The sequence below is a fragment of the Pipistrellus hanaki genome, assembly GCF_964339955.1.
Source record: "Pipistrellus hanaki genome assembly, chromosome: 5".
Taxonomy (NCBI): Eukaryota; Metazoa; Chordata; class Mammalia; order Chiroptera; family Vespertilionidae; genus Pipistrellus; species Pipistrellus hanaki.
The window spans coordinates 62,498,215-62,512,738 of NC_140507.1; the positions used below are offsets into that span (position 1 = coordinate 62,498,215).

The window sequence follows — 14,524 nt, forward strand, 5'->3', positions numbered from 1 at the left end:
CTGTGTCCATAGGTTATGTTTATATGTGTGCATAAAAGTCCTTTGGTTGCTTTCTTACATCCCTCTCCCCTGCCAGTTTTAATGTTACATGGAAAGCAGAGTCAGAGAGTCTCACATTTGTCCAGATATTATACACTGTCATATTCAGTCTCCAGTTGCTTTCTCTTAAGAAAATTTGTGGCCTTTTAGTTAGCTTTTATCAAGTGGAAATTGCTGGGGGGGAAAAAAATCAGGATAGAGGCAGAAAGAAAGAGCTGGTGTACTTGAGCTTGAAGTGTAAGGTTTAGAATATATGTTTTATGTGAATGAGCATATGGGCCATTGCAGGGATTTGGCTTTTAAACCCTCGGTCAAGAACGATGAATTATTTATTCTTTTTTTGGAGTACTTCTGCCAAAACACTGAAATCAATATACTATTCTCCTTTTAGAAGTTTTACACCTTTCCAAGGCAAACATTCAAATACATTGAGTAGGAAGGTAGAGAAAACCCTGTTTTATCTGGTAGAAATAAAAAAACATTTAAGTTTATTAGGACAATATTCAGTATTTATTATACTACTGAAAATATTAACCCTTTCTATATTAGTGCTTGTTCCTACCGCCTCTTTGAATGATCAAGAAACAGAACTTTCAGCCTACAGTATAGTTTATTTGGCTTCTATCAGCAATAAAATTAGTTTTTAGTACTGACTTGACTTTGTGCAACTCTCCTTCACCCTCCAGTTGATTTATGATAATCTGTCACTCTAATCTAGGCAGTGTTAATTGTGATTGGGGAAAGTTCAGATTCTAGCTTTGCCAAATGATAGTTTTGTGAAGTGACTTAACATTTATGATAGTTTATCTATAAATAAAAATGAATGAGTTATTTTAATCACCAGACTGCAAGCCTTAAATTCATACAATAAAATAAGCATGTTTCTTGTGTTTTATTTTTACAATGTTTATTTAAACATTAGTACAGTGCCACTCTATAGTTTCTATCGATTAGTTGTATTTCTATTAAAATGACACACTTCTAGATTATTATTTTTGGTATAAAGTTTATATTACCGCTACATAATTTAAAGATATAATTTGTAATTATTTATGCTAAAATCACCTATTTGAAATTATGTACCAGCTTTTCTAAGTTTTTAGGGCTTTAGAAAAACTTCAAATGCTTCTTTACTTATATGTCTTTATTATAAGGTATGGCACATATAACAAAATCTAGAGGCCCGGTGCACGAAAATTTGTGCACTCGGTGGGAGAACATTGGCCCGGCCTGCACCCTCTTGCAATCTGGGACCCTCGTCATGTCCAACTGACGGCTAAGGCCCGCTTCCCAGGTATCGGGCCTCTGCTAGCAGTCAGACATGCCTCTGGCAGCTTGGGAGCCCTCGGGGGACGTCCAACTGATGGCGTATGGGGGAGCAGGCCTAAGCCATTAGTCAGACATCCTTAGTGCTGCTGTGGAGACAGGAGAGGCTGCCACCACCGCCGCTGCCGCTCTGGCCAGCCATGAGCTGGCTTCTGGCTGAGTGGCACTCCCCCTCTTTTGCTTATCTGCTCCGTGGTGGTCAGTGTGCATCATAGTGACTGATAGTTCCCAGTCATTCAACACTTAGGGTCAGTTTGCATATTACCCTTTTATTATATAGGATATTTAACATTTAAAGATGACTTGTCCAAACTTACTTAGCTGTCTTGGACTAGAGTCTATGAGGCTGGCTTATTTTTGATGCTCTACTATGAGTTTGAAAAGACATTCCATGCCCTAAGTGGTTTGGCTCAATGGCTAGAGCATTGGCCTGCGGACTGAAGGGTCCCAGGTTTGATTCCAGTCAAGGGCATGTGTCCGGAATGCGAGCTTGATCTCTAGCTGGGGGAATGCAGGAGGCAACTAATCAATGGTTCTCTCTCATCATTGATGTTTCTATCTCTATCCCTCTCTGAAATCAATAAAAATATATATTTTTAAAAAGGACATGCCATAATCACTGTGTTATTCCAAATTTTACATAATTTTTTTCTTAATTTGAGTCATTTCTTAATTTCTCTATTTTATTGTAATGATTTCTAGTGATACTATTACTAATGAATTTCTAAGAAGGTTACATAGTTCATCCTTGTTTCTCATAAAACATAATTATTGCTCCTCTTTTGCTTATAGGAACTCATTACACAATGACAAATGGAGGCAGCATTAACAGTTCTACACATTTACTGGATCTTTTGGATGAACCAATTCCAGGCGTTGGTACATATGATGATTTCCATACTATTGATTGGGTCCGAGAGAAATGTAAAGACAGAGAAAGGCATAGACGGGTAAGTATTTTCAGTCATTTAAAAATATATAATACATAATTAGATCCTTTAATAATATATTTCTGCCAGTGATCTCTTACTGTCAAAATATATGTTATACATTGAAGTAATTTTAAGCATTTTTAAAGTTTATTTATACTCCATATCTTTCCAGAAAGGATTTGAGGTATCTTAATAAAAATAAAAAAGTCTGTAGTAAGACAATTATAATAGAAAGGAAAAGGAAAACAGGGCCCATTAGAAGGGAAGATTAAGTCAAGTTTAAGATTTGAAAGTCAGCATGATTTTGGGCTTTGATCAGCACAGCAGCAATAGCAAAACAGGAAACGTTACATAATTATCATTATTCAAAAGTAATTACTTTCTGGGGACATAGTTTTATGCAGTATTGTTCTTTTATCTCTTTTCTCGGTTTTTAAATTCTGAAATGTTTCTCAAATTGATATTGAGTGTTGTAATTGCTATTCAAAAATGTCTTTTATTAAAGAATACAACTTATGGATTTTTCTTGTTATGGGTTTTGACTTACTGGTATAATGTAATCCAAAATTACATTTTAAAAAAAGAGATAGAAAGAAATCTCTTTTTTTTTTTTTAAATATATTTTATTGATTTTACACAGAGAGGAATTGAGAGGGACAGAGAGTTAGAAATGTCGATGAGAGAGAAACATCGACCAGCTGCCTCTTGCACATCCCCCACTGGGGATGTGCCCGCAACCAAGGTACATGCCCTTGACCGGAATCGAACCTGGGACCCTTCAGTCCACAGGCCGACGCTCTATCCACTGAGCCAAACCGGTCCCGGCAGAAAGAAATCTCTTTAACCGCAGAATTTCAAATTCCAAAAAGCCCTTTGTAACTTTGGAGTCTGCAATATATATACGTATCTCAAAGTCTAAGTGTCCATCCAACCATCTGACTGGTAGCTTTGACACGCACTCACCACCAGAGGGCACACACTCAATACAGAAGCTGTCATGATGCGCACTAGCCATTTACAAAGAAACGGCATCCTGGACCTGGCGCCCACAAACAAATACTGGCCCCACCATCACCCTGTAGCGACACCCCACCAAATTGCAGCAAATGCTGCTGAGACCTCATGGTGCAAAATGCAGCCCACAGCCCAGCCCAACCTGGAAACAGTGGCTGTGGGTGCGAGGTAATGACATCACGTAGTAATGTCCAGTTTCCTCTCCCTAACTACTAGCGTTCTTGGAGTTTCTTCAGCCCAGGAACCAGACTTGCTTTATAATCAGGTGCAGTCATTTTACAGTTTAACTAAATGCCTGTGAAGAGTTTTCCCTTGCCTCATCTTATTTGATCCTCACAGAAGTCCTGGAGGAGGTAGATATGAGACTCAGTAGAATCTTATTTTCTTTTCATTAGCTGGAAAACATTTTTAAAAAGTTTAGAAACTTGATCTGAACGAAAAGAAGTAAGAAATGGTGGAACTGGAAAATGACTAGGTTTTCTCACTGCACAGAATATAAACACTGCTATAGTTAAATATTTTACCCTTTGTTCTCTCTGCATGATCTACAATAATAATCTGCTTCATGTTGGTATTTACTGCTGTGTTGCTGACAGTTACCTGAAAGAGAAGTTGGGCTGGAAAAAGTTTAGCTAAATCAGAAAGCAGGCCTAATTAAGCAAGTTTATTCTACATATATAAAAGGCTAAGTTGACTCGTGTATGTGTGATACATATAAAGTTCTCGCTGGTGCTGTCCTATGGGACAGTTGAGCATTGAAGTCCTACTCATAGGATATTGCTCCCCCGCCCCTTTTTTCTTAGCCAATTTTATCTCTGTGCTGGTAGTAATGTAGTTTCTAGAATATGGCTTTCCCCCCCTTTTTATTGAATTTATTGGGATGACACTGGCTAACAAAATTATACAGGTTTCAGGTGCACAATTCCACAACACATCATCTATGCTATATTGTGTGTTCACCATCCCAAATCAAGTCTCTGTCACCACCATTTATCTCCTCATACCCTCCTCCAGCCTCCCCCACTCAACCCCTCCTCCAGGAATCAACACTGTTGTGTCCATGAGGTTTTTCTTCTTTCTTTTCAATCCCTCTACTCCTTCTCAACCCACCACCCCCAGCTGTCATCCTGCTCTCTATGTATGAATCTATCTTTTTTTTTTTGCCTGTTAGTTTATTTTGTTCATTAGATTCCACATATGAGAGGAATTGGATGGTACATGTTTTTCTAGAATATGATTTTTTAAAGCAGTGATGATTCTAGTAAAACGGGTTTAGGTTTAGAAGTGCATGCTCACTAAGAGAGGAAGACTTGGCTTCTTGTGTCTTAGTGAGATCTGGAAATCAGACCTGTTAGCACCATGCTAATCTCACCTCCTCCACATTCCGTGGACACACCTGCTTTACACAGCGGTACAAGAGGGCCTCTGGACCTGCCAGTGGGGCAGGAGCTCTTCACTCCTGCATATTTATTTGTAAATTTATTTGTAGAGTCCCTTTATTCACAGGAGTGTTTTGTACTACATTCATGGGCATGGGACTGTTATTCACTGACCTTACCTTTTAAAGAATGTAACAATCCACTTAGGTTCTAGGAGCAGAGAATGACTAGGGAATGATCTGTATTTCAAGCTTTAATGTCTTATTGCTGTGAATATAAAAGATGCATACCAGCTAAATTTGATACGGTTTAGACCAGTCTGGGTCAGACTTTATATGGTTTGTGGGTGGATCCTTTGTGCGCAAATTCTGAGGTTCTTATTAAAATACATATCTCTGGGTAAATGTTTGTCATTGGTTTACAGGTTTAGCAACTGCTCACCTTTCCCATTATTTAGTGTAGAAAGTACTGTCCTGTGTATACTAACTGAGAAAATGGTTAGATTCTAGAATTGTGGCTTCTCGTCATAGTTTGAAAATGAAACACAAGCATTTCTAATTTCAGATCAACAGCAAAAAGAAAGAATCAGCATGGGAAATGACGAAAAGTTTGTACGATGCGTGGTCAGGATGGCTAGTGGTAACACTGACAGGATTGGCATCCGGTAAGAAAACTTTTTATGCCGTCCTTTTCTGGCTAACAGAACAATAAATAGGTCTCTGTCCTTTCCACAATTTTTTTCAGGTATTGTTGGATTTTTAAAATCATTTTTATTTTGTTTCTTTCCTCCAAAAATCTTAAACACAACACTAGAAGGCGGGAGGTTTCTGAGTCTCATTTTGGCTCTTTCCAACTTTTAAAATCTTTCTGGGTTCAGTTTCTGTATGTGTAAAGTACATGGTTTGAACCAGATGATCAATAAAATATCTTTTAATGTTAACTTCATAATAAGTAACTAATATTTATTGAATGCTTCCTATGTGTCATACACTGCTCTAAAAGCTTTATGTATATGTAAACCTCATACAATCCTATGGTATATGCCAGTAATTTTCAACCATTTTCATATCATGGCACACATAAACTAATTACTAAAATTCTGTGGCACAGCAAAATGTATTTTTTGCTGATCTGACAAAGATAGGTATCATTTTATTGTTGTTGTTAATTCTCAACTGAGGATATTTTTACATTGCCTTTTCGGGGGGGGGGGGGGGCGGGCGGGAGGGGAGGAGAGAGAGAAACACTAATGAGCGAGAGAAACATCAACTGGGGTGGGAGCGAACCCTGAGTGGAAATCAAACCAGGTGCACTCTGGTGCACAGGCCGATGCTCTAACAACTGAGCATGCCAGCCAAGGCAAAAATAGGTATACTTTAGATTCATTCACACCAATGCAGCTATTGTCCTTTTTTTTTTATTTGACAGTGTAAGGGAAAAGAGGTCAGTGCCCCTAACTAAATAGTCAGGTATTGCATGTTTTAAAAATTCTTGCAGCACACTGGTTGAAAATCTCTGGTATATGTGTTATTATTATCACCATTTTACAAATGAGGGGACTGAAGCACAGACAGAGGTCATATAAGAAGTAAATGGCCAAGCAGATTAAAATACAGGCAGTTCAGTTCAAGAGCCTACACTTTTAATCTCCATGCTAGAGTAACCACAAAGTCCTTATGTGTGAGATTTTTAAGAATAGCATTGAAGATCTGAAAACAAACATTAAGGACTGTTTTAATGACTTTCAGCTTCCACTGTGGAAGATATGAGAAAAATTTAAAATTTGTGTGCAGAATAGAGGGAACTACTGATATGTCTAACTGACATGCACAAGAATTATATGACTCATTGATCTTTTTATATGATGAAAAGGATCTAGATTTTGTCCATAAATTTGTGCATTTTTTTGTATTCTGGCAGAAAATGATCTTGATGTATTTGATCTTTTGTTATTTAAGAAAGAAATGAAAATCTATCACAGTAATTAATGCTAGAAGTTTCACTAATTATTTTTAATGGGCATTACATTAATTCTGTTAATTTTTGGATTGAAACATATTACTAAAGACTCTGACTTCAGTAACCAGGTTTGTGAACTTTCTGCCAGTTAGCTATCTTTTGAAGATGTTTTAGTATCTTTTAAATACTTTTTTAAAAAATCACACTTAATTTGAATGATGTAACTAGTTTTAATTTCAAACAAAAAACAACAGCTTTAAAGAATAGGAATTTTTAGTTTTTAAAAAGTAGTATGAACTTATGATAATGAAAATTTGAAAATCTTAAATTCACATTATATTACCTATATGAACCTTTATTTGTAGGAAGTCTCCTGTTTTCCTTGGCTTTTTTAACTTGATAGTTCTTAACTCCTGAAAATGAGCTTAATTTTTTTTTTTACCACCTCCTACTTGTTTTTATAGGGGCATTGGCTGGATTAATAGACATTGCTGCTGATTGGATGACTGACCTAAAGGAAGGAATTTGCTTTAATGCTTTGTGGTACAACCATGAACAGTGTTGTTGGGGATCTAGTGAAACAACATTTGAGGAAAGGGATAAATGTCCACAGTGGAAAACATGGGCAGAGTTAATTATAGGTCAAGCAGAGGTAAGTCTTCTTTGTCTCAAGATGAATTAATAATTGCTGTAGAGAAATGAGTCTCCAAATTAATTTAATTATAGAGTTAACCACATATTAGATGATTGCAACCTGCATTAAAGGGGAAAAAAAGAAATATAATAGGATAGAAAGAAAAATATGAGACTACTTTACAGCAAGTAAAATTAAGTATTATTTCAAGAAACTCTTGTATTTACACAGTCACACATATGAATCTACTGGGCTATGATGTAAAATATACTTCTTATTGTAGAAAAGAAGTGCAGTAGGATCTGTGTAACCACAAAAAGTTGTCATGAAGTCAGGTTACTAAAACTGCTTAACATATATCACAATTATTTGGGAAGTATGAATTGTCAAAAAATTTAGTAAAATAAGGCCTATTGGTGAAATCTTGGAGAAATCCATAGATTTTTCTTCATGGCATTACAGTATTGAAGTGTGATTATCCTGTTCTTGATGTTCTATAATGATGTTCTATAATTTTAGGAGTTAGAATATTATATAATATGTTACAGGATCATATATGATACGTTATTAAAATTTTGCTATTCCTGAATTTAGAAATTAAAGTATAGCTGAGGCTTTTCACAATAAGACTAAGGTTCTTTGGGATGGATACAAATATGTTTTCTGTTTCTACCTAAATTTTTGTTCATGTAAAGCTTTTATTATTGTGGAAGTAAATAGGAGCCTTTACAAGTTTTACCTATTTCTTATGAGGCAAGCACTTGCATTAGTGGTGCATTGAAAATTAAATTCATACTACTGAACTGTTTGCTTTATAGGGTCCTGGTTCTTACATCATGAACTACATAATGTACATCTTCTGGGCCTTGAGTTTTGCCTTTCTTGCTGTTTCTTTGGTAAAGGTATTTGCTCCATATGCCTGTGGCTCTGGAATTCCAGAGGTAAGACATGCAATACTTAGTACTAGTATCCTTAAACATTTAGTAATTGTTATGATGCTTATCTTTTTTGCTTCCAGGGAAAGTAGTTGTTGTTTTTGTTTGTTTGTTGTTGTTTTATGTGGGGGGAATGGTTTGTTTGTAATATAAAAAAAGAAAAGTTTAGCTCTAGCTGGTTTGGTTCAGTGGGTAGAGCATCAGTCTGCAGACTGAAGGGTCCCAGGTTTGATTCCAATCAAGGGCACATGCTCAAGTTACTGGCTCCATCCCCAGTGGGGGCCTGCAGGAGGCAGCCAATCAATGATTATCTCTCATCATTGATATTTCTCTCTCCCTCTCCTTTCCTCTCTGAAATCAATAAAAATATATATTTTTTTAAAAAAGTTGAAAAATGTGTAAGCTTATTGTAGACATTGAAAGAAATTCTGCCCTATAGTCATTTCACCATTTACCTTGGAGGTTGATGTTTTTTTCTTAACACTAATTTATCACATGGCTAAACAAATAGCCTAAGACTAAGAACCTGAAGAAATATCTTGTAGCTGGAAGTTATTTATTTTTTTAAAATATATATTTTATTGATTTTTACAGAGAGGAAGGGAGAGGTATAGAGAGTTAGAAACATCGATGAGAGAGACATCAATCATCTTCCTCCTGCACACCCCTTACTGGGGATGTGCCCGCAACCAAGTTACATACCCCTGACCAGAATCGAACTTGGGACCCTTCAGTCTACAGATCGATGCTCTGTCCACTGAGCAGCAGGAGAGGTGGGGGGAGGGGGGGGCGGGAGAGGTGAGGGTGGTGGGAAGGAAGCCTGCTGAAAGTCTTGCAGGAATATTCCTGCAACAGGTGCCTAGTATGTAACATATTAGTTAAAGCTTTTGAAAAATTAATTGTAAATTGTTCATAGTCTACCAAAGTTTATGAGGTGGTATTCTGAGTAAAAACAAGAGAGTCACTTAAGTTAGTTAAGTTCTCATGGTTCTTTTTAAAGGATATCAATTTGCCTTAATCTTTCCTTTGTAGATTAAAACTATTCTGAGTGGATTCATCATCAGAGGTTACTTGGGAAAGTGGACTTTAATGATTAAAACCATCACATTAGTACTGGCTGTGGCATCAGGATTGAGCTTAGGAAAAGAAGGTCCCCTGGTACATGTTGCCTGTTGTTGTGGAAATATTTTTTCCTACCTCTTTCCAAAGTACAGCACAAATGAAGCTAAAAAAAGGGAGGTAAGTAAACTTTTCTAGTATTATATTTGATATATAAATATCTGTCATATACACTTAATTCAGTTGAATAATTTTCTAGTGTAAAAATCACATTTACTCTTTACTTTTTGGGTACATTTTGTGTTCAGATTAAAATTACAACGGGAAAATTGTTTGCTGCTTTCTCTTTTTGTGAATAATCGCAAATTGCTCCTCTGAAGTTTTTCTCAAATGTAGTATTATTTTACTCTTCTCTCTCATCGTCAGTATTTCTTCAGGGTTGGAAATATTAACAGCTGTGTTTTCCTGAAGTGTCTGATGCCAGTGGGAGTGTGTGTCATCTGCAGAGAGCTGTCTGGCACCAGGGGGAGGTTCTGAGGGCCTCTAGACGGCCTAAGGTTTAAATCAGAGATTTACATTAAAGGAGATGTAGGAACTCCTCTTTTTTCAGCTGTTAGGGAATTTTTTTTTTTAATCATTTTTTTTTAAAGCCCAGCCTGAGATTGTCCCGGAGGTCTTAAACTTTACATATTATATCAATAGTTTCCCTGATGTTTCTAGATTGCTCTGGATGTCTTTTAGGAGGAAGGTAGGCTCCTGGGATCTTCTGTGTTAGCTCTAAACTTGGGAGGCCCAAACCCATCCTGTTTTCCCAGTCTAATCTGCAGTTCTAGATGGTGCAAAGCCCTTTGGGTTTTTAAGGTACCGTACTTTATATCTCATTAAATAATGAGAACTCAGGGGTTTCTGGCCCTAGCATAGGAGGAGCTTTCAGCCTGATGTGTTTTATATTTCAAAGAAAAAAGTAGAGTATTTTTTATCAAACTATTTAATTCCTCAATTTAAATAATTCCAGTTCATTTTAATGCTAGCACTGAAACATTTTTACATTGGCGGTAGTCTAAAAGTGGAACATTTCAGAGCATCATTGCTCTGTCTTTGGATGATAATTGTGACTTAAATACTATCTATTATAATAGCGATTTTCTACCTTTTTCATCTCATGGCACACATAAAATAATTATTAAAATTCTGCAGCACACCAAAAATATATTTTTGGCCAGTCTGACCAAAAATAGGTATAATTTTGATTCACTCACGCGGGAAGGATATTGTATTGGCTGTTACATTTTTTATTTGACAAAAGGGGAAAGAGGCCAGTATCCCTGACAATAATTAGGTGTTGCATGTTTTAAAATTTCTCAGGCACACTGGTTGAAAATTGCTATTATGTAATTAGGATAACATTGTTATTGATTACTTACTATGTATCTGGTTCTATGTCTGATTCTTTACTTGCACCTTAAAATTCAATCCCATGATAATCCTATTAACATGGCATTATCATTCTCATTTATAGAAAGGTAACTAAACAAATCTTGGCTAATTTGCCCAAGATTTCATGTCAGAGTGCGGATTAAAATTTATTTTTCTTTCACTCTAAAGTCTATACTCTTAACTACCCTACTACTACTACTACTACAACTACTACTACTACTATGGCTGTGTGGACATGTGTTTATATCTTCTCAAAACAAAACCTAAACTACTAGGGTAATTAGTGGTTAAATGGAACTACAGCATTCATCTCCCCAGTTCACTTCCTTTACTTGCTATTGTATCATGACATTTTGAGGGTGAGATTTACATTTTTACTTATTCACTATAATAATTTGTGTATGGGGGCAGTGTTCCTCCGCCCAGCCTACACCCTCTCCAATGTGGGACCCCTCAAAGGATGTCCTACTGCTGGTTTACAGGGATCAGGCCTAAACCAGCAGTCAGACATCCCTCTCACAATCCGGGACTGCTGCTCCTAACCACTCGTCTGCCTGCCTGATTGCCCCTAACCACTCTGCCTGCTGGCCTGCTCGCCCCCAAATGTCCCCCCGCCAGCCCGATCACCTCCACCTGTTCCCCCTGTTGGCCTGCTCACTCCTCACTGGCTCGCCCCCCCACCCCCCTGGCCTGCTCACCACAAACCTTCCCTCCCACTGGCCTGCTCACTCCAAACTGCCCCCCCCCCCCTGCCCTGTCCTGATCACCTCCAACTGACCCTCACTGATGGCCTGCTTATCCCAACTGGCCTTCCTGCTGGTCTGCTTACCCCCAACGGCCCCTGCTGTCCCATCCTGGCCTGATCACCCCCCTGGCAACTCAAGTTCCCAGCCCCTCCTTTTTTTCTTTTTCTTTTTCTTTTTCTTTTTCTTCAGTGCCTCCTTGAGCGGAGGCCAGGGCTGACTGGAAGCAATTATCTAGGATTTATTTATCTTCTAGATATAATTGAAACTTTGTAGCCTTGAGCGGAGGCCAAGGCCTGCCAGGGCTGTGGGAAGCTTGGCTTCCTCCATTGCCAGAGAAACCCAAACTTCCTGCTCGGTGGCCATAGCCATCTTGGTTGGGCTAATTTGCATACTTACCCCTGATTGGCTGGTGGGCGTGGCTTGTGAGTATAGTGGACAATTTGCATATTTATCTTTTATTAGTGTAGATTATAAATGGAAAATGTAATTTATTAGAAAGTGTTATAGAAATTTAATTCATCTGAATTTTAATAATGTTTATGACAGTTTTATTCTGTCACCTTAGTATATAAATGTCTAGAGTTTACTTGTTAGTGGAAGCATTTAATCATTTACAATTTAACTTTTATGATTTCTAATTTCTTTTTCAGAAATGTAAAAATTGAGCATTTGAAGAAATGTTTTGGTAGCCTCAAATATTTACTAAAGTAGTGAAAAGAGTAAAGACTCTTAGAAAAGCAATTAGAGATAGATGCCCAATGTGAAGTTGGCTTCACATTGGTGGGATTTGGACAGTGTCCAAGTGACAGACCAGGAATCGCAGAGAAGATCCACAAGAGAGTTTATTATGTGGGTTCTGGCTGGTGAGGCTATATCCTAAGGGGCAGCCATTATTTGTGCTGAAGGCTCTCCATACTGGTAGTGGCAGTATTTTCAGAAGACTTAGGTTAGTGAAAACATAGGGAAACTCAGTAGTTTTTAAGTTCCCTGGATATTTTATTAGGATTTGGACTAAGGCAATTATTAATGACTAGGGGCTCAGTGTACAGATTCATGCACATTGAAAGGAAATTAATTAGAAGATTCGTGCGTTAATTATGTTATTACAAAAAAGTACATGTCAAAATAGTATATATAATATAATATTATTAAAACATGCATGTGATTGGTGCTGAGAGCTTTATGTGTATCGCACATGCACGAGTTAATGTTTATTTTTAAATTGCCAGTGCGCCTTATATATACCTGTAGGTCAGTTGGTTGGATGGTCAGACAGGTGTACAGTTGGACACAGCCTTTTATATATGTATTATAGATGACACAGCTCTAAACTATGAAAAAATTATATCCTATTTAAAAATAAGTAAACAGCCCTAGCCAGTTTGATTCAGGAGATAGTGCGTTGGCCTGTGGGCCAAAGGATCCTGGTTTTGATTCCGGACAAGGGCAATACCTCAGCTTCAGGTTCCTCCCCGGCCCGGGCCCCGGTCTGTCTGGCCATGTGCAGGAGGCAACCAATCAATATGTTTGCTCTCACATATTTCTCTCTGTCTTTACCTCTTTTCCACTTTCTCTAAAAGTCAATGGAAAAATATCCTTGGGTGAGGATTAAAAAATAAATTAATAAATAAAAATAAGTAAACAACTCTGCCCTCAAACTAGTTACTACTGTTTCCACTGGTCTTTGCAAACAGACATCTTTTTTTTTTTTTTTTAATATATTTTATTGATTTTTTACAAAGAGGAAGAGAGAGAGATAGAGAGCTAGAAACATCGATGAGAGAGAAACATCGACCAGCTGCCTCTTGCACACCCCCTACTGGGGATGTGCCCGCAACCAATGTACATGCCCTTGACCGGAATCAAACCCGGGACCTTTCAGTCCGCAGACCGACGCTCTACCACTGAGCCAAACCGGTTTCGGCTGCAAACAAACATCTTAAAAGTTGGCTATATTTATTGCCTCTTCTTTATATCCCATTTCTATTATCATATCTTCATAAGTTTTTTTTTGTTTTTTGTTTTTTTTTACTGAACATTGAATATATGATTGACCTTTTAATTAAACCAGAAGATAAAAAAAAACTTTTTAGAGGAAATACGGATTTGCATTTACTTGGGGAGGAGGGAGACAAGTGAGTTAAATTCAGAAGAGTCATTTCGAAAATTCAAGTAATGTGAAGAATTTTTATTTGGCATATGTTTGAATTATTTATAAAAAGATGCAATAAACCACATCCTTTTTTTTTTTTTTTTTTTTTTTTAGGTGCTCTCAGCCGCCTCAGCTGCAGGTGTTTCTGTGGCTTTTGGTGCACCGATTGGAGGAGTTCTTTTTAGCCTGGAAGAGGTAGGTTAAAAAAAAAAAAAAAGAATACAGTAATTAAAGCTATATAATTACTATTACAGTATATTTTAGCATACTTTTCAGTTTTATATCTAATGAAGTAGGTATAGACTTTGTTTTTAAGTTTTCATTTTTCACTCATACATAAACGCTAATATAATATATATGTTCTTTACCTTGAGAGAAATCTTTTAAAAAATATTATTTACAAATATTAGTTATTGCTTAAAATTTAACTTAGCTGACACATTAAAGTAAGCAGATATGAATTTGATTTAATAAAGAAATATTTAAAACGATCTATCCCTATTAGCTTAAATACAGCACTTTTATTTGAAAATTTTAATTCCTAAATCATCTTTGTAAGTTTTTCTTCTGTGACCATTTATATTGTAGTTATTGATGTTTGAGGAGATCATTTTAGTTGCTTTAGTAGAATATTTTGTTTTTGTTTTCTCTTTGGTGCTTAAGACTTTTTACACATTTGCACAAAAATATGAGTAGGAGTGTTTTAAAATGTACTTTTCTAGTTATTTCTATTTTCTTCTTTTTAAAATTTAATATAGAAGAGGTAATAAATCAAATACTTCTGTATGAACTAACAGGAGTTGGTGGCAGTACATTTATTGTTAACTACTATGATTGGAAGTGAAACTCATTTTGAAAATAAATGCTAGGTATTGTAATTATTAGACATTTATGACTAGTTGATATTGTGAA

General features: G+C 36.7%; 1 protein-coding gene across 4 annotated transcripts in view; it reads left to right on the top strand.

Moving 5' to 3' along the window:
- CLCN3 (chloride voltage-gated channel 3) overlaps positions 1 to 14,524 on the top strand; it is a 65,888-nt gene that overhangs the window by 33,810 nt on the left and 17,554 nt on the right. For all 4 annotated transcript variants that reach the window (XM_084883739.1, XM_084883741.1, XM_084883740.1 and 1 more), the window contains 6 exons: positions 2,158 to 2,315; positions 5,255 to 5,354; positions 7,114 to 7,301; positions 8,102 to 8,224; positions 9,251 to 9,457; positions 13,727 to 13,807. In XM_084883739.1, the coding sequence (XP_084739865.1) occupies positions 2,158 to 2,315; positions 5,255 to 5,354; positions 7,114 to 7,301; positions 8,102 to 8,224; positions 9,251 to 9,457; positions 13,727 to 13,807 (857 nt within the window). The remainder of the gene's footprint in view (positions 1 to 2,157; positions 2,316 to 5,254; positions 5,355 to 7,113; positions 7,302 to 8,101; positions 8,225 to 9,250; positions 9,458 to 13,726; positions 13,808 to 14,524) is intronic.